The 19901-nt window shown below is 51.3% G+C and overlaps 1 protein-coding gene across 2 annotated transcripts in view; it reads right to left on the bottom strand.

Moving 5' to 3' along the window:
* GPC4 (glypican 4) overlaps positions 1-18465 on the bottom strand; it is a 69735-nt gene extending 51270 nt beyond the window's left edge. The window contains exon 1 of one of the 2 annotated variants that reach the window (XM_080553712.1): positions 18052-18465. In XM_080553712.1, coding sequence (XP_080409838.1) covers positions 18052-18220 — 169 coding nt within the window. In that variant the 5' untranslated portion in view covers positions 18221-18465. Of the gene's footprint in view, positions 1-15785; positions 16059-18051 lie in introns of those variants that run through there. The other variant, XM_080553713.1, reaches the window with a different exon arrangement.
* Positions 18466-19901: the final 1436 nt, after the last annotated feature.

Below are 19901 nucleotides of genomic sequence, written 5' to 3'. Positions count from 1 at the left end.
ATGTTTCTTTTTTTGTCTTTGCTGTTTGTTTGTTTTCAATTATGCAGCCCCTCCTTATTCTAACCTCTAAAACTCAATATGCCATGCTTACTCAGGGGCGGATCACAATACATAATATTCGTGCAATTTGCAAGCTCAAACTAGAGGACGGGCTGCATCTAACAGCAGGAAAACACCTCTCAAGTCGGCCAGCCTCTAAAGCACCACCACAGCCTCCTTCCCCTCTCCTCCACTCCGACAAATGCTTTGTTCCTCCCTCAAAAGCCGCTGCTTCATTCTTACATGAACTATTTTGCCTGCCCAGTGGCGGGTGTTGGATGGCCGCGTGCCCACAGCTGGGCACGGCACCGCCGCACAGGGCTACAGCGTCCTTGCCTCTCCAGCAGGGGTTATTTGCCTCTCTCTCAGGTCATCAGGAGGTAGCAAGCAAAGCTTGCCAGATGTGGCTTTTATCACCTCAAGTGGAACTACTATTTTCTTTATGGGACCCCTGTTTTTTAAGGTTTTATCAGATTACCGTGATTACAAAAGCTTCGCTTACATGCTCAAAAGCTCCTATAAAACCTCTAGTTCAAGGTTTATTTGGTCTAGGTGTTTTTCAACTTGGAGAAATGACTTGCAGAGACAAGCGATTTGTCCTGTGAGCTTTGAGTGACCACTTGTTCAGTGAGCTCGAACTGCATCTGCCTCCTGAGCAAAATTCCATAAACTCACTGACCAAAAGATGTTCTTTTAAAAACTTTAAAGGAGAAAGAAGAAAAAAAAGAAAAAAGCTTGCAGCAAAAAAGGAAGTTTCAATTACTTTGTGAAATCAAGCAGAAAAATTAAGATCCAAGCACACTTTATTAGCTCTGACAAGCAAATGTTGGTGCTTTTGTTTCTGACGTGCACAAAACATTTACTAAGGGCGTGCGTGTATGTATGTTTTAGGGTTTTTTTCTCTTCTTTTTAAGCCAAAGAAATATGCATCCTTTTCTACAACATGCTTTGTTCGGACTGGATTTTGTACAGACATTCAAACCAAGGAACTGACACAGAGCTATCACAAAGCAGGTGATTCTTCTCTAAGCATCCACAAACATTTCCATGTGTCAATACTACTTCACAACTGTATTTATCTATGTAAAACCCACATGAATAAACACTTCCTCTGCCTACAGAGCTTGCCAAGCACAGTAATAGCAGAGATAACTTAAGAATTATAGCAGGTTAAGAGACACTGGAAAAAGATATAAAAAATGCCAGATCATTCAAATGCATTTTGAATCTATACTCCCCCCCCCCGACAAGACAGTTTGGCTCTTACGAAACGTTTAATATTCAGTTTGTGATCTGCAGTACTGGGGCGACTAGAGGGGTCTGTGGAAGCACACACAGAGGCAGGAGACAAGCCTGAGATGCAGGGGGCTGTGGCTCCTCTGGAAATCATTTTTTAGGGGGCCCACAAAATAAGGGAGTTCAGGAGAGCTATTACTCACTTCAGTGCTCAGCTCCTGCTCAACAAATTATCTCCTTCACCAGCTCATAGCTCATCAGCTAGGGCTGATGGGCTGCTAGGCGGCAGAATGGTTAGTGCCCCCCATTCCCCTTCAAGGACCAAAGAGCCTCATTTGTTTAGAAAACAACATTGAGTCCAAAAGCAGGTCTTGGGCAGACATGCATGAAATTTCTTATGAGCAGAAAGTTTTCCACGAGACATTTTCACAGCAACACGATGCACATTTTGGCAGCCAGGGAGAAGGCACTGCACTCACTCTGGTCCACACCTGCTGTTCCACAGGCTTCTCTCCAGTTTAGCTCAGCACAAGGATGTGCTTTCTCAGCCCAGACACAGAGCAAAGCCCTCTCCCCAGAAAGCCAAACCTACAGCTTGTCCGAGCTTTGGACCTAATATTTCGGTTAGGAGGCTTCTCTTGTAGAGGATGCAGAGCAGCTCTGTCAGTCTGTGCAGGTGGATGCACACTCCCAAAATAAAAACAAGAGAAAGCAAGGTAGACTCAGGCATTTTCAGCCCTGTACGCAAAAGCACACTAAGGCTTTACTTTTTTCACCACCAACATTGCCAAATTCTCGGCCAGCCTGACTTTGATGGGACCAGAGTAGCCGCGGCCATGTGTGACGTGGCTCTGCTCCACATCTTCCCTCCGCTCCTCACTGCAGAACCTCCTTCCCAACTGCAGCTGGACCGGAGTCACCAACCCAAAGGGGTTCAGAAATAATTACCTCACATCAATCTGACGCAAACCAGGGTGGGGAAAACAAGCCCAAATGAAGGGCTCTGGGAGGGACAGCCATCAGAGCTCGGTCTCACGCCTCCTATCACAGCTGCAAGGCCAAGGCACGCACAAGGGCTTCCCGGCTCACCCTCTCCTGCAGATTTACCAGGGGTTATCAGGACATGTGATGGGCTCTCTGTAGCTATCAGATCCTTATAATCCAGCCAGCCTGAGAAAGCCACATTGCTTTGGCAGAAGACACAGGAAGATCAGTACAAGGAGGCCAGCTCACAGGGGTAGGACGTTTGTCCAAGGATATTCTATTTCTGCACATGGCCAAGAGACCATATAAAGCTGGCAAAACTCTCACTCCAAATTAATTCAGTGACACACACACAGATTTCCAGCCTTGCTCCACTCACCACCAACAACCTCAGAAGGCCAAGATGGCCATAAACACACTCCTTCCACTACGGGATAGAGGACAGCCAAACCAACCATGGTATTCGTCATCTCCACTACCTTGAGGTCTGCCCTCCCAGGCACAGCATAGCCCCCCACCCTGCCCAGCTGGCCTACCCACTGGCAGGAAGGCTACACGGGAACTTCCCAAGCAAGCCGTGTACACAGCATTGTGGGGAAAATCATACGCTGCCGTCTACGGCAGGACACTGCAATATGACATGACTTTCCAATTTTAAAGGTTAAAAACTCACACCACGTGTTGTTGCAAAAGGCAGGAAAGAACACGTTCCTCAAAGAGAAAGTCAGCACCGAAAACAAGGAGGTGGGTCAGATTTAAATCTAAACAGGTCCACCACACATCCATCCTAGGGCCACTGTTTATAAGCAGAGAAAGGCAACTTTATACACAAAGATTTCACATTAGCGGTTCCTGGCTTTTCCCAGGAAGAAAAGCTGCTTTTCAGCTGAACTTTCTGAGAACTGCTAGTGTAAATATGACAAACCTCCAAAAACGCGCACGGCTGGGCCTAAAACATCGCATGGAGAAAGGCAAATAAGCAGCGCAACCGGAGACAGATGAAGTCTAGCACCAAAAACATGAGGTGAAACTTTCCCAAGACCTTTGAAACTGCCTGAAATCGGGCCACTGCAAGACGAAATCCTCCCTCCGGCAAGCAGAGCCCCATGCCACAACAGCAAGCCTCTAGAAATGGCTTTGGCCCCTTGAAGAAGGGGATGTACATCCCTTCCGCAGCACAGAGAAGCGAGAGGCACTGATCCAGGCCTCTCCCAGGGCAAGGCAGCAGGACGTCAGCCTGCTGATTCCACCACAGCTGAGCCTGAGGCTGGGGTCGCTGCCACCTACCTAGGGGCATTTACCTGGACGAAAAATTCTGGGACCAGAGCACAGCCCCCAAGCCCCAGAGACAGTCTGAACCATCAGCTACACCTCCCATGTCCCACCTTCATCTCCCCTTAAATAAATCACCTTGGAGCTAAGACCACAGCCGAGTTTGTAAATAAGGTTTTTACCTGAAAAATGTGATTTTAAGCCCTTGCCTGCTACTCCCACCAAGCATTACTTTTTTTTTTTTTTTTTTTTTTTTAACTGCCTGGGTATCTGTTGTCCAAGCCACCCAGCTCACACAAGCAGCGCACTGTGCTCAGCCAGCATAATGTGACCTATGTCCAAAAAAACATCCCGCTGGTGGAACAGACCCCTCATATATTCCCCTGGTCTGGAACCAGGCGGCGGTCAGTATTTGTGGAAAAGGTAAAGCTGAGCAGTTTAACCCACCCTGGAAGGGGCGGGAAGGGGGGCAGGAGAGAGGGGAGAAAGGATTAAGATAAGGATATCTCAAAATTAAGAATTCCTCCTCCTCTCCCCCACAAAGCAGACAAGAACCGTATCTGCCGCCTGGTGCAGCTGTGAACACCGGCGTTATCTCCCTGCAGGTTCACACGGGCACTTCTCATCACATTAGCATAGATAAATCTCAACATCTTTTCAACAATTTGCAAGCCGGCTTCTTCACCACAAGCTTTGTTCGAGCAAAATCCTCCCAGGATGGTCCGGGGAGTCCCAGACGGAGCATGCGGCTGCAGAGGACAACTGCCCGCGAGGAGGGCAGGGGAGCACAGGAGGCCGTTTCAGTCTCTTAAGATGAGCCCATCCTTCTGGTTTCCCAAGTCTTCCTTCCAAACTCGTATTTCACCTCCTGAAGACAGGAGCAGGAGGTGTGCAGGGACACACAGCACCTCTCCTGCCTGGTGCCCATCTCGGGGCTTGTACTGCCTCCCATGCTGAGCCACCCCTGCCCTGCCCCGAGCCTGGAAGGGGACCAAAACTTAAGTCTGCCTCCCAGTCACAGCCCTATGCCCCATCTTCCCTGCCCAGGAAGGTCTCTTCCCTCTAACCAACACAGTATTGCATCCCTTCGTAGGCATTTTGGAACAAGCAAAGCTGGGAGACTTCAGCACTGAGTGCAGAAGAGAAGCCCAGGTATCACAGAGACTTTCCACCACTGAACCTGTATTTTGGCAACATCACCCCCACGCTACAGCTCAGTGACTGCACGTGCACAGCGGCCGTGGCTGCGCAAACAGCTACACGAGGGCAGCGCGATCTGGTTCAGCAGCGTGGAAAAGAAACAAGCCCGTCTGGAAGCACCTTATCGTAACGGGACAACCCCATCCAGGCTTTTACTGGCAGGTATCAAATGGGTCAATTTTGTCTTTTTAAGCATGCCCCGAGCAGCCTGGCTCAGCTGGGGGGAGGAGGGAGTGCAAACAGGACCTTTGCCACCCCTCTCCCAGGCAGCAGCACTAAATCCGCTCACGGAAAGGTAAACAGCCCCCGGCGCAGGGCAAACCCCAGGGAGGGAGCCCACAACAGGGGCAGCAACAGAGGAACACCCTGTCCACATGCTGGGGGCTGGCAGAGCAACGGGACATTCACCTGTGCCATGCCAGAGCCACCCTCACCCATCCAGGACAGTCAGCAGTGCCGATTAGAAGGGTCGGTCAGGTTTAGGTTTAGGTTTTTTTAGGTCAGGTTTAGAAGTTGTTAGTCTTTCCCAAGCTGGGAGAGGGTCTCTCTCCTCCCATCCCCTTGGCTGCTTTGTTATCCAAGCACCTCCTGAAGCAGCAACACTATAAAAAGTTTGGAGCTAAAAAAAGAACAGAGGAGAGACGAGAAGTCCCTGCAGCAGGGAGGCGTTTAACGACCCACAGCCAACACAAAGCGATGCTGCCAGGGCTGCAGCAAGGCTGTAACATGGGTCTCCTGCACTGTCCGGGTGTCCTGAGGGGGATGGAGGACCTGTCCCACCGGTGCACCATAACAAAACTGGTCCAGAAGCACCCAGAGACAGCCCCTCTCCCGCTCCCACGCTATTTTCAAACAATGATATTTTTCCAAAACAAAGTGTTTTGCAATCCTTGAGCAATCCTTTCCTTTTCAAATAAAAAGCGATGTTCTCTTCATTCTCCTCCGGTCGAGACGCACAACCACAGGAGCAACCACCAGCTCCAAATATACCCACCCTGCAGACAGCTATGTCAGAGCGGGGCGCCAGACCCGGCCCCCCGCCTGGGGCTGCCACGAAGCACATCTTGCTGCACCAGCAGCTGCTCGCAGCAGATTTCGGGAATTCTCCGAGGTTAAAATTTAACTTGAAACTCTCCTGCTAAACAGCTCATCTCGTCTTCTGAACCTAGCTCCCGTAACTGAGGGATTTCACATTATTCAACTTCCAAGCGTGCTTCTCGTCTTATAACTTGTTTCCCACAAAGACAATGCTCGATGTCTCAGAACATTAACATACACATATATATACATAGCTAAAGATGACCTGTTTCTCATATCAATGTACACTATTTCCAGGTCCTAACAAATGCACAAAGAAAAGTAGCGCTACATCAAAATGCAATTGACGCCAAGTGTGATTTGCTCTGAAAGAAATTAATACGAATCAAATCCCAAGGAAGCGGATTTCATGACACAATCCTCCTATGTTAACTGCCCAGTAGTCTTTCAAAGTCTTTCTTTTCTGCCAGTCCAAAGGCAATATACAGTAAAATTTACATTCTGTGGTCGCTCAGCCACACATCTGGTAAAAAGGCCTGCACTTGAAAATAAAAACCCATTGAAAACATTTCTGGAAGAGATTCACTTTAAAAAAAAAGAGAGAGAGAGAGAAACGAGAAACACCCATAAACTGAGACTGAGCAATTTAATCAGAGAAAACACGAATGTGGCTCCAGTGCGAATCCCTAGATTTAGCTGGGGAACACAAGGGTTAAAACTTTCGGTGGCCTCATACAGCAGGAACATGAAGGGTCCATTTAAGAAGAAGAATCAGAAATAAGGAATTTTGCCAGTTTTTACCCCTGATAAATCCGCATTCCAATCTGTCAGCTATCTTGTTATCCCCAGAGCTGCTGAAGTGTCTCTGGCTGTAACTATGCATGACTCCGGCTTTGAGTAATGGAAATAAAGTATGTGCACTGAAACTGCAGCGCTCCTTTCTCAAACCCAGAAAAAGAAACGCTGAGCAGGAAGAGACCCCGGAGCAGCTCAGGGACTCTGTACAGTAAGCAGGAAAGCTGCAAGCACCGTACCTCGGCTGCTCACCCCAACAACCCTGCATGGGAGAGGATACCTAGAAGTTTTAAACGAGATGCCAAGTTTTAGCCTAATTCAGCAGCTTTTATTGTCTCCAATAACAAACAAACAAATACTCTTCCAGATTCACAAGTCCATTTTGGTTGGCAATTCATAACCAGCAAACATTTGGAAGCAGTATTGTAAAATTAAACAAAGCTATCATTTACAGGAAACCCTGCCTCGAGTACAAATTATAGAGTTGTTAAGTTTATCTGGCAATGCCTTGCCCCTGAGTGCTATATAATTATTCCTAAATCTTTCAGGAAAGAATGCAAATATTTTAAAGCCGTAATTCATTGACACGGAGGAAGTCCCATTTAACCTTTTGTGCATATTTTAATACCTAGAAATTAACCCTTACACGCCACAGCTATTTCTCAGTTGCCTGTTGAGCTCGCTGCCTGGCAAGCAGACCCATCTCTGGCTTTGGAAACCCTGGAAAACACTGTCCATGGAGCGCCAGCCGTGCCTGGCATCCTCGCCCGCACGCAGGCTGGGTTTTCCAAGCAGCGTCGGCGACGGTCTGGAGCAGCGCCGTGCCAGCACGGCTGCTCCCGCTCGGGAGCCTTCCCGGCAAGGGAGGTTTCAGGCTGCTGAAAAGGCCGGCTGTTCTGGCGGGTGTTAGGACAGAACGTTATAAAGGAGCCTTTAATAAAGCGGAGGACTGAGTTATGCGAAGTTTTGCTAGCTGTGCCCCTTCCACAGGGCTCCCTGCATCCCTTCAGCAGGGTGGTTTCAGCGGGGGCAGGAACAGCACTGAGCCCCCATCCCTTCACTTTTTCAGCCAGCCACCCGCCAAGCCACCGCTCTTCAATTAACTCTCCTTAATTACCTGAAGCCATGCAGCTGAGAACAGTGCCACCTTCCCCAGCCCACCCAGGCGAATCGCAGTGAGGAGCCTGCCCCTGGTGGCTCTGTGGCCATGAGGTTCCTGCAAGCTCTGACCCTTCATCAGGAGCAGCCAAAATCCCAAGATCTGGGGCTAGCTCCTTCCTTGCCTATCAAAGGACCAGCTGGGACAACGAGCCACAGGAACAGTTCAGAACTGAGACAACGGATGGAAAAAGATTTTTAGAAGTTTTGTTTGGAGGAGAAGGTGGTGAATCCATCTTCTGTTTGGGATCTCCCTCAAACATCTGAGCCATTAACCTACCACGTTTTTTAGTGTTTTTTAGGACACTTTCCTAAAGAAACAGCCATCTGCAGCCAAAGGGGACAGGCAAGCACCCACTCCTCGCGGGACTCACCCCACTTCAAAGTGGCACCGTGCCTGCAGGGTCAGCTGTGCCCACACTGCCTCTGGCACAGATCTTAAACCATGACACACCCGCTGTTGAGTTAAAAAGGGGGGGGCAACAACATCCAACTTCACCTTTTCAAAAGGTAGCACTCAGGCTATTGTATTCTCCATCGAGCAACATTATTTATTTAGTAAGAGCTCAGCGCTAGGTTGTGTCCCCCAGCAGTTTCCAGGCTCTCCTGCTCAGGCAGCGGTAGCTGTGGCAGGCAGATGCTGCACAAACACCACCCTTCCCCGATTATTCGGACACGGAAAGCAAACAAGCGCCGTACCAAGGTGAGGCTGCAGCATCTAATCCAGGAGCGTCGCACACGCAACCAATATCCGCGATGTACAGATCAGTTCTTCCGATAGGTGAAACGTCCCGGCTTTTTCCCCCTGGTGGAAGCAGGTCAGTGGATTTCCTTCCTTGCCACTACGTAACGCCAAGAGTTCTTAGTGCAAACATCAAGCACTGCACTGAGGAATCACCCAAACCGGAGGTAAACTCCACTCTGTGGAGATGCTATGATGCTCCGCACCATTACCTGGGTCTTCCAGGGGCTGCCCAGGCTGCGTGTCCCCTCTCCTCTGCAGCAAGGAGCAGGGAGCCCATCGCTGTGCCTGCCGAGGGGCCGCGGCCCAGTCTCACCGCCCCCCCTGCCACAACGGTGTGAAACCAAACAGAGAAGCAACTGCGCTAAAGGAAAGCTATCTCCTTACGAGAGCTAATGAAAGCCAACCACAATTATTATGTAAACAGCCCTGAATCATTAGCAGACACTATCAAAGCCATTCCCCCCCCCCCCCCCCCAAGGAGAAAAACATATGGTCCTGTGGCACTCGCAGCTCCACGTCTGAATGGAGCCAAAAATCAGCTTGTTTTCCTTCAACCCAAACAAAACGGGTGGCACTGCTCCCACCCCTTATCTGCGCACAGGGTTTGTGCCCTGACGGGAGACCATGGCCACCACGGACAAAGGCACCTTGTCCTCTCCCCGGACCTGCCGCCCTCAGAAACCCGCAGCCAGGCGGGTGGGCAAGCCGCTGGCTGTCCCTTGCTGGAGCGGGCTGCCAGGGAATTAAAGCTGCTCCTAGCCCAGCATCACTGCGCAGCTGTCACCACGCTGCAAGAGCCTGCCTTCGCCCCGGCACAGCTGGGCCACCCCAGCACCCCCTGATCACCAGCATCCCCCAGACAGATGCTGCTGTTCCCATGCCACAATGAAGGGCAGGCCCCAGAAATGGTCCATTTTCCTCCTGCAATCCTCAGTGGGAACAATAATAATTAAAAATAAAAAAAAAAAAAAACAAAAAACAAAAACAAACAGCCACCCCACACATCTTGGAGCAAAGGCAAACCCTGCCCAGCCCCAGGTACCCACATGTACCTGGCAAGGGAATTATTTTCCACCAGGCCTTTGATGGTTATGGTTCCTTTGATCATACAAATGCCCAGTCCTCCCATGGGAACGGGCCAAGGAAACGAAGGGTATGTGCCCAAGGTTGTTTTTCCCCCTCACTGCTATCACGCAAAGCCTCTCCCTATCACGGGGAAACTTCTTTCTAACAGCACCCACTGGAGCCGGGCAAAGCCTCTTGCTCTTTCATCCTCCATGAGGCAAAGTTACCTTTAAAAGAAACAAACAAACGAACAGGCGCCTTTGTGAAACGGCTCCTGGTAGCCAGCTGGCTATAAAGACACTCCAACAAGATCCTCGTGTTTGTAGGAAAAGCAAAAAACAGCATTTCAGCCCAGTAAAACTCTGGCTCCATCTTTAGATTCCAAGAACGCTGAATCAAAACAGGCTCCGCTCTTTAGAAAGGGAGCCCATAAAGGACAGTACAAAGACACAAAAAGTTTGCATTAAAACCCATGTAATCTTTTTAAAACACCATTATTGGAACCTGTAGCACCAGCCAAGAGTGATTTATCACTGCCTGTCATCGCAGCCTGCAACACAGAGCTTTTTATACCAAACTGTCAATGCTACCAAGCTCCAGCCCCAACTCATAATTTCTTAAAGCTGGCCCTTCTCTGCCAGAAAAATCCCTAAATCCCTGGATTTTGGGGGGGGGGGGGGGGGGGGGGGGGGGTTGTTGTACCAGCCATGCAGGGCAATGCGACCTGGCACCAGGCAGCAAGCGCAGGGTCTGCAGGACCCAAAACAAAGGTGTTTTGGAGCAGGAGGATGTTATAAGTCAACGTGGGTAAACAATACACAGACAGTTATTCCGGCTTCTTTCAGAAGGAGAGTCAGTGGGCCATAAAGACTTTTAACTGCATTTTCCAAAGCGAGAGCGTCCCTTCGAGGGACGTACCATAAGGTGCCCGGCTCTCACAGAGCAAGCGGTCAGAGCTCTCCAAAAACCAGACACCCTGACATTTGGGGTTTTCCTGTGAAGCTGTTACTCTAACACACCCCAAATCACCAGCAATTTCTAGAATAGCACTACAAACCACAAGAGGTTAAACCTCCTGCACATTACTTAAACTAACCTAACTATGACCCCTGGAAAGGAACAGCCATTGGATGTTGTGGTTCTGTAGAAACTCAATTACCAAAGCCAATTTCCTATGAGCATTTAAAAAAAGGGAAGAAACGCAGTAACAATGCCGACAATGTGTAAGGGCCACATATTTTCACCTCCCGAAGGCTGCAGCCTAGCCTGTATAAGAACAGTTTCTATTCCCACAAAAATGTTGAAACATATTTTAAACATTTCATCATTGTTTGCTCCCATCTGAATTTGCTTAAAATCCAGACAATTCTCAACTTCTAAATTGGAAACATTAAGAGAAATACTCCTTCAACATCCTTCAGTCCAGGCAGCTCCTCTGCTGACCACGTACCTTTCCTACGCCAAAAGCAGAGTGAGAGGTGCCTCACCCCAAACTCGCACACCTCTTGGTCCATCCACCACTGCACATGCAAACCACAGAAAAACTGAAAAACTGAGCAGGAAGAATGGAAACTAGTATTTTTAGAAGTGCTTTATTCAATAAGCCAGTGGGGGGGGGGGGGGGGGAATTTGACACCATTTTGCTTCTGGTAAGAGGCTCTGCAATACTTCCCCAGCATACCCATGGGTCGTGTCTCAGCACCTCCCAGGTACAGCAGGGATGCGAGAGGTGCTGGGCCGCACAGCACAAACCAGAGGGGTGTGGGCAGAGATGCCAGCCGCGGCCGTTTGCAAACAGACAATGTCATCCCAAGAAAACCCACGTAGCTGCATCCTCGTAGAGGCAAAGCCTGCTGACAGCCCAAGTGGCCGGCACCAGCCCCACACGCGTGTAACCTCCGATCCCTCCTCCCCTCTTGCCAGCATATTACTTCTATCCAAGCTCCATTCTCGGAGCAGAAAGAGCTAAACCAGAATAAAATCCCCTGGAATAAGCACGGTGCTTCTGCCACAGGCTCTGCCAGACTGCATGTGTGTGAAGTGGGGGGGAAAATAACAAGAGTGATGGCAGCTTGAAACCTCTGCTAGGAAGGCAAAACAGTTCACAAAACATTAAGAAAAGTCCTTAAACTGGGAAGCAGGTAAGACACGCTACAACAAAGTTGTTCTTTTTTAATTAAAGTGCTTCATAATTAAAAAATAACAACAACAAAAGCAGCAGCTTTCTTCCAGAGATGCACAAATAACAGTGAACAGTGCAGACTGGAAGTGGTTGCTACAGGGGATCTCAGCGGAGCTCACAAAGTAATTCAGGGAGCAGGGGGGAAAATTCAAGAGTTTTCCCGGGCCCTCGCATTGCTTAGCAATGGGAGAAGGAAGTTATCTTCATAATCTCAGAAGAAAGAGAAAGCACAAGGAATGTGAGGAATGCGAGGAGGTTATTGCCCCGGAGACCGGCGCTGGCAGCCCCGCGCCTCCGGGAGCTGGGAAGGGGGGCACCCAGAGGTTTTTTCTTGCTAACAAGAACTTCCTTAAAGGAATTTAAAAAAAAAAAAAAAGGGCAGAACAAAAAGCAGGGAATCAGTCCCAGGGGATTACTCCTCTTCTGGAAGGAGGTGAAGGATTTTGCAGAAAATAGGGCAGCCCTGATGCTCCATCAGGGTGCTGCCCAAACCTCCTCCGTCCACGTAGGTTTCACAGCACTTCCAGCCTGAACTCCCCTTACTGCTCCGCTACGAGGGGCGAATAACGTGCACCGTCCCACACAGTGGCTGCCGGTGGTGGGGAGGGACAGGCAGCATCCCGCAGCAAGGCAGCTCTGCCCAGCGCCTCGCCGCCGCCTCGGCCGTGCTCTGGTGCAGTTTCAGTGAGAATAAAAAGTCTGTTGACATATGAAAGCCACAGAAAATCTCCCTGAAATTACAAAACAGTACTAGAAACATTGTGCAGCTCAGGCCTCCTGCACAATGTACACACTTCTATTCAGCCTTTTAAAAAACAGCTACATGTCTAAGGAAACATCTGATAATTAAGGCAATTTTAACAATAGATAATAATTTGACTATGAATTGTATGGAATGTAATGACTGCTTATTCTGGCAGAAAAAACAGAACTTTCTATGAAGTGTCTGCCAAGGAAAACGATACTCCCACTCAGCCCGGACCACTGCGCGCAGTTGCTGTTAACCACATGCTTAGCGCTGCAGTCTGCTAGGACACAATGCGCCGCTGTAGTCGAACAAGACGCTGCTCTGGAAGCTGAAAGAGAGAAAGCGGAGTCCCGGGTGCACGGCAGTTGGAGGAACAAGGCGCTCAGAGGCCGTCCCTGGCTCTCCTCGAACGCTCGTTGAGCGATGGCCCCACCGGACGGGACCGGGCGCTTACCAGTGGCCACGGGTGGCTTGCATACTGCCAGCTCAACCCCCCTCTCCCGCTCCCCCCCGCTGTTTCCAGTTGCTAAATGACATTAGAAGCAGCTAAAAATACTTCAAGCGATTTTCTCGTTTACTTTTCCATGCCAGCGCTCGCATTTGCCGCAAGGACGTTCTCCGACAGCTACCTCCCCACCCACGGGTGGCCAGACAATCGCTCTATTAATACATGCCGGGCACGAGAACCCACCCCACCCGCCAGGACAGCCGTGCGATGAGAGCCATTGCCAACAGAGCTGCTGTTGGTGGGCAGGGAGCTCCGCACCTTCAAAGAGAAGGTGAGGAGGACGCGGCCTTGTCTGGTGCTCCTCGCAGCGCACCAAGCCCGGCCCAGCCTCCCCTGGGACGTGGCAGTATCCCCATCCCTGCAGGTTTGCAAGATGCAGTTGGTCAGGCTGCTGGATAATCTCATCTAGGCTCCCTTCTACTTAGGATCGGACTTCACGATCTTTCCAGGCGCCTTCCAGCCTGGGCTGTTCTGTGGTTCCGAGTCCCAGAGCTGTTCTGTGCAGACATCCTGCAGCGGGCCCAGCAGCGCCAGGCGGCACGAGTAACGCCACCCAGGACCAGGCCCAGCAACAGCTTTTCCGTGTGGCCTCTTCCCACCGAGGAGAAGCGTATGAAGAAGTAAAGAAGCGTTTGCAGAATTTTATACATTGAGAGAGCGGCCTTTCCCATCAACCAAGGCACACCTGGGGGGCACACTGGTGACAGCACTCAGGTGACAACTATAAACACAACAGGGGTGAGCAAGCAGCAGGGCACCCCTCCAGCAGCTACTCTGGGTAGCTGTTAAATCCCCTAAGCCCAAAATTGAAGGGCAAGCAATTTTCTCTGTCACGTTGAAAGAACCTCTCTCAATCACCACAGACAAACAGATGCAGCTATTCCATTTACTTGGTATAAATAGAGAGACAAAGAGTATCTCTGCTAAGACAGCACACAGAGTGCTGCCTGCTTTCAGCTCCCTGCAAAGGTTGGTGTTTCCCCCAGGTCTGCCTCCAAGCCCCCATGAAATCCACACAAGAAGAAACCAGAACAGCAGTGCCGTTGAAGGAACTCATTGCACTTCTATAGGACACTCACAGGTCAACTTATAACATTTTTCCACTGACTGGCAAGATCTTTTTTCTTTTTAATCAGGGAAAAGAAACATCTATTCCCTCCACTTAGTAGGAAAAGGGAAGAAATTTCCATCTATTTAATAGCTTAGAGCAAGAAAGAGCCTCAGTTAAAAGGAATGTTGTATTTTATTTTTTTTAAATAACAGCCACCTACCAAGGTCTTATGGATGCCGCCACCACCATGGTCTCACATCACAGATGCCACCACCACCAGCTCGCTTTGCATTTCATCCTGCACAAGACCAACTGGTGCAAGCAGCCACTGCAGACGGTTGCCCCAGGGAATTACGCTCCACCACAACCACGGCCCTGAGACGTGTGGATTCAATACAGAGCAATACTTTTGGGTAGCGCATGAACAAAGTGAGCAGCAACAGGCTGCAGGACTAGTACCTTCCCGGGATGTGCCCTTTGCACAGAAAGCCTTTAAAAGGAAATTTATGAAAAAATCCCAACCACATATGCTGTGTGAAGTCTCCACTTTTCCAACAAAAAGAAGTCGAGACTTTCACCTACATCTTTTCAAGTCATCTCTGCCTGGGCTGGGGAAATGCAGCCAAAAAAAAAAAAAAAGAAACCCTTTACTGATTCACAGGCCATCCCCCTGGAACAGGCACTGCAGAACTGCCCCGTTCCCATCTGCAGGGTACCTCACCAATAATAGCCAGCTCCTGCAGAGCAACACCAGACCTCCACCATCCCAGCACCTCACACCAAATATCAGGCGGGATGCAGTTACCTTCCCCAAGGATTTAAGGGTGAACTCCTGAAGTCGCAGCCTTTGCCTTTGAGACACAAAGCGCCACGGGGCTATAGGTGCAGAAGCTCCCAAAGATCACTCAGATGTAAGGCAGCACCAAAGGGCCACGACTTATGAAATGCCTCCATGCAGATTTCTCACACTAACATCTCTTTACACCTCCAACACCAAGTTAACATAAAAGGAAACAATTTCTCTGTATTCCACACTACAAAGAACACATTATACACCTCTTATCAAGCAAGCCATGAGCTGACCAGCTGTGCACTTCTTTCAGAAATGCCCACGTATGTCTACAAGACATAACCTATCATTTACACATGCTCTAATTAGGTCCCAAACCTAGTCTAAACAAATATTAAACGAAACTCCTAGGTAATTATGAACAAACAATAGTCATTTAATGAAACTAAAACAGCAATGACATGGATAAAAAGATTAAAGGAAATGCCCATTCCAGCAAGGAAAAACACTGCACATACCTACTGCTCCAGAAGAACACAAAAATGGGAAAAAAAAAAAAAAAGAAACGCCACTATATCCTGGAATGACTCCTGAGCCCATCAAGTGAGGACGCTTCACTCACTGCCTCACAGCTCAGGGTAGGGACATATCTGCCCATGCTGCTTCGCTTTGACAATTCAAGGCCAACAGTTTTGTACATCAGTAAGCCCTGCTTTAACAGTAAAGAACTCACCTGACTCACAGAAACTAGTTTGCCATAGGTTTTAGGGCACTTTTTTGGAGAGGTGCTAGGAAGTTTCTGCCCGTGCACTGCATTCTGAAGCAATTCTGCAGGAGAATAACAGACAATCTACCAAAACAGCACTAAAATCTAAAGCAGAACTTGACAGACTTTGGACTGAACTCATGCCCTGTAACAACCGTGTTTCTGTACCTCCCCCACCAGCACTACAGCCCACTGAACACTCCCCAACCTGTTCTCAGCCACGTCGCAGCCAGGGGAGCGATGCTACCAAGCAGAAATCTCATTTCCAGAGCCACTCCAATGCCGTGCACGTCAAAACACACAGCTCCTTCCCTCACTCGCGTTTATCTCGTTCTCCCTGATTAGCCAACCTAATGGGTTACTGCCTTCCCAGCTCACCCTGGTGAGTGAGAACACATCGCTATCACCTGAAACACCACCTGAAATCACAGGTTTGGTGGGTGACTCATTTCTGAGATGCAATATGCACTAGGGACCTTTAGACCTCGTGTCAGACCTCAGCCTCCATTCGGTGTTATCAGGACCTAGTGCCCTGCTCGATGGGACCCCCCCCAGGATCCTGCACCCCCCACAGACACCGCAGCAGGTGAACTATCTGCATGCTCAGGAAGTCAACTGCCAGCAGCAGCATGAGCTGTTACCATCTCCCTATTTGCATACAATGGCTGAGCAGCAAGAGGGGAGATCAGGAGCCTTTAAACACCACACCAAAACCGAAAACAGCGCCAAAACCACCAAACTTGCAGGGGCAATATGAAACTATAGCAGGTGATGCGAGCTTTAATTTCAAGTGCAATCGCACCTGAGGTGTACAAAGCATGCTTCCTTTAAGGACTTCCACCATCCCCTCCGAAATGCCCCGCAGGGTAGGATGACATTTGAAACGTAACTTCACGAGACCTGTTGCTTTCCAAGCGAGGCCAGACACCGAACTCCCACCCCCATGGAACAGCAATATAACCCGGCTGAGATTTTCAGCATGTCACTGCAGAAAGCCCTTCTTTTGTCAAATAATCTTACCTTGCTCATCACATTTCTCTGACCCCTCACTGCAAAAGGGCAGGGTCAAACCGACAACAGCTTCAGAGCCTCAGATGGAAGCCCTGCCAGCAGGATCTAGTCCTGACATCCTCCAAAGCTAGCCAAGTCATCTTAAGTAACAATACACAAAATATGGAAACGGTCAAACCTTCCAGATACCGGGCATATGAGAAAGCCTGCCCGTGCCCTGATCCTACACCCACGAGGGCTGGACTCGAACCAAATACAAGGCTATTTATTAGAGACTATTTTACGAAGCAGGGAGGGTGAAGCGGAGAGAGTATTTTAACTGCAACCAGTCAGACGTTTCTCATTAAAATATTTCTCGGAGAAGTAAACGGACCCTCAATTTTACTCAAACAGATGCAGGCTAAACGCATATCATTAGTCTGACAATATAAAAGTGGAACCGACTGAAATCATTTTAGTTTGTCAGTGAAAAGGATAACGTATGCATATCTGGAGGGCACACCAATGGTAAAGATTACCCCCAGCTCCTATATTAGCCATCTAAAGGTATTTACTTGGGGTCTGTCTGTGTTGTGACAGTGTCCTAGACTGAAATGAATGCCTCTAACACTCCACATTTTTGAGCCATTCAGTCATGCATTTTTGTTATTGTTGAAAGTAGTGCGAAATTGCAGTGCATGAGCTGGAGTCCTTGGTGGTCTCCGAGGATTCCAGCTAAAAAGGCACTTCCTTTGTTCCGCGGAGAATGCGGTCCAGTAGGTCATTCAGAAGGGGAAATAAAAGCAGCAGCCCTGGGAGGGAGATGAAGGATGAAACAAAAAGAATAAAATGTTTTGGGTGTGAGCACATTAGCTACCATTTCCTACTGCCGCCGGCTGCGAGCACTCCTGTCCCGGGGATGCGCGAGTATCTCGGGACGAACGTGGAGGGGAAAAAGGGGAAGGTTAAAAAAAAAAAAAGGAAAAAAGGAAAAAAAAAAAAGAATCATTTCCCCCTCACTTCGGCAGCAGCAGGCACCTGGGCGGGACGGCTGCGGCGGGGGCTGCGCTGCCCTGCCCGGCCCCGGCCGCCTCGCAGCGCTGCCCGGGTCCCGCTCCCCGCCGCGCCGCCCCCCGGCCGCGGGGCAGCGGCAGCCCCGGGGGCACGGGGCGCTGGAAGCCGGCTGCGGGGAGGGGAGCGGAGCCGGCAACAGGCGCGGTCCCGCCCGCCGCCCCGGCACGGCTCGGCACGGGGAAGGGGGGCAGCCCGGCGGAGCCGCGCCGAGCTCCGGGAGCCTCAAACCCGGTGCCGGGAAGCCGGGCGCCCCCGCTGCGCTCCGGGGGCTTCCCGTGGAGCCCAGCCGAGCCGAGCCGTGCCCCCGCAGCCCGGGCCGTGCCGGGCCGTGCCGAGCTGGGCGAGCCGCGGGCGCTCCCCGGGGCCCGTCCGGCGCTCGCACAAAGGCGGCGGCGCTGCCCCCGACTCACCGCTGATCTCGTGGCTGGGCGCCTCGCTCTGGCTGAAGCCCTTGGCGGCGTAGAGCCTCCGCACTTCGGAGCAACTTTTGGCGCGGGGCTCGGCGGCCAGCAGCAGCGGCAGGCTGAGGGCGGCTAAAGTGCAGACGAGGGGCGGCAGGCAGCCGCGCCGCCGCGGCATGGTGCGGGCGGGCAGGGGCCGGGGAGAGCGCCCCGAGGCCGGAGCCGGAGCCGGCCCCTCCGCCGAGCCTGCCCTGCCCTGCCCTGCCCTAGCCCGGCACGGCTCGGCCCGGCCCCGCCGCCGTGCTCCGTGCGCCCCGCTCCGCTGCGGCTCCGCTCCGCTGGCCCGGCGTGCGGCGGCGCTCTGCAAACTTGGCCCGGCAGGAAGCACATGGGGTGGTGGAGGAGGAGGAGGAGGAGGAGGAGGAGGAGGGAGGCGGGGAGGGCGGCAGCCAAGCAGGATCGCGCAGGGCCGGGACAAGCCTCTGCAGCCCCCGGGAAAATCAGGAGCCGGGATCCGCCCGCCCGGCCAGGAGGAGCGGAGCGAAGCGGAGCCCGCCCGCCGACGGCGTGCCCCCCCCCCCCAGCGGGCGCCCCTGCCCGTGGCCCCCTCTCCAGACCCCGCGGGGAGCCCCCGAGCCCCCCCCCCCCCGGGGCCTCGCAGGGCTGAACGTCCCCTGGCCCTGGGGGCGCCCCGCCGGGCGTCCACGCCGGCTCCAAAATGCCCCACGAGGGAAAGCGAAATGCCCCGCTCCGGGCTGGGAACGGCTGGGCTGGCTGTTCTTTTGTGGCCGGAGCTGCAGATGGTGCAGCTCTGCTCCAGGTTTAACGGATCTGGTGAATTCTGACGGCGCTGTGACAGGCTTGAACTATGTGCGTGAAAGACTCAAAACCGACTGTGGTGCTTTTTTGTTTGGTTTTTTTTTTTTTTTCCCCACCGATCCTCTGTTTCCAAGAGTTTGGCAGGACAGAGGCCTCATGAGCACAGCCCCCAAACTGCTCCGGACACTCTTCCACCCTCATCCTTCCAGCCCCACAAACAGGCACGGCAATAAACGCAAACAGGCAAGGCAGAGGCTGGCACACGCTGCCTTGGGGTGCCGGGGCACCAGCGGTTTCAGCCCAACAACTGCTGCTTGCTGCTGTGCACTGAAAAGCACGGAAAGAGTACTGCAAGAGTGGCAGGCACCATCCTAATTTCACTGGGCTTCGATGTCACTTAGCCAGGCTGCTTAAGCCCAGGTGAAGATGCTCCACTATTAAAAGCAAATCGTTAGCCTCTGACAGAGGATTTCTAAAGGCGAGGGGCAGGGGAACTCGGTTGTCCCACACTAACGCCAGGTCCCCCAGTGCTCCAAGAGCCCTTGGTCAAACCCAGCTGTGGCCCCACACCCGTGTCAGGGGCAGGACAGGAGCTGGCAGCCTTCGGACACAGGCCTGGCTCTCAGTGAGCCAAGGGTGGAAAGCCCAGGGAGGGGAACGCAGCACGTGCTGGAGCGGGGTGTTGGTTGCTGTTTTTTTTTTTCCAAAAAAGATGGAGTGTCCCCTGCATCTGGAAAGGTTGCAAAGCAGCAGGCTGCCTGTCCTTTGTCGGCTGTTGCTTTTTCCCTGCAGTGTCTGGCACGGTGAGGGCTCAGTGTGCCTGTGTCTGTGCCAGGTGCTGTGCCAGGACAGTGCCCAAAGGGGTAGATCGCCCTGCTGCAAAGTAATGGCATAGCGATAGCATCATTTAAACAAAGAAACACACGTTTTAGTATGCTCATTTATTATGCTCATTTCTCCCTTTGCAACACTGGGGAAAGACACAGAACAACTATGGCAAAGCAAGTTGCCAACTTCACCCTCCCCAGCTCTGAAGCTTT

This window comes from Anser brachyrhynchus (assembly GCF_964034855.1).
Source record: "Anser brachyrhynchus genome assembly, chromosome: 13".
NCBI lineage: Eukaryota > Metazoa > Chordata > Aves > Anseriformes > Anatidae > Anser > Anser brachyrhynchus.
Note: the sequence above shows the minus strand (reverse complement) of the source record. Positions and strands in the feature narration are given on the sequence as shown.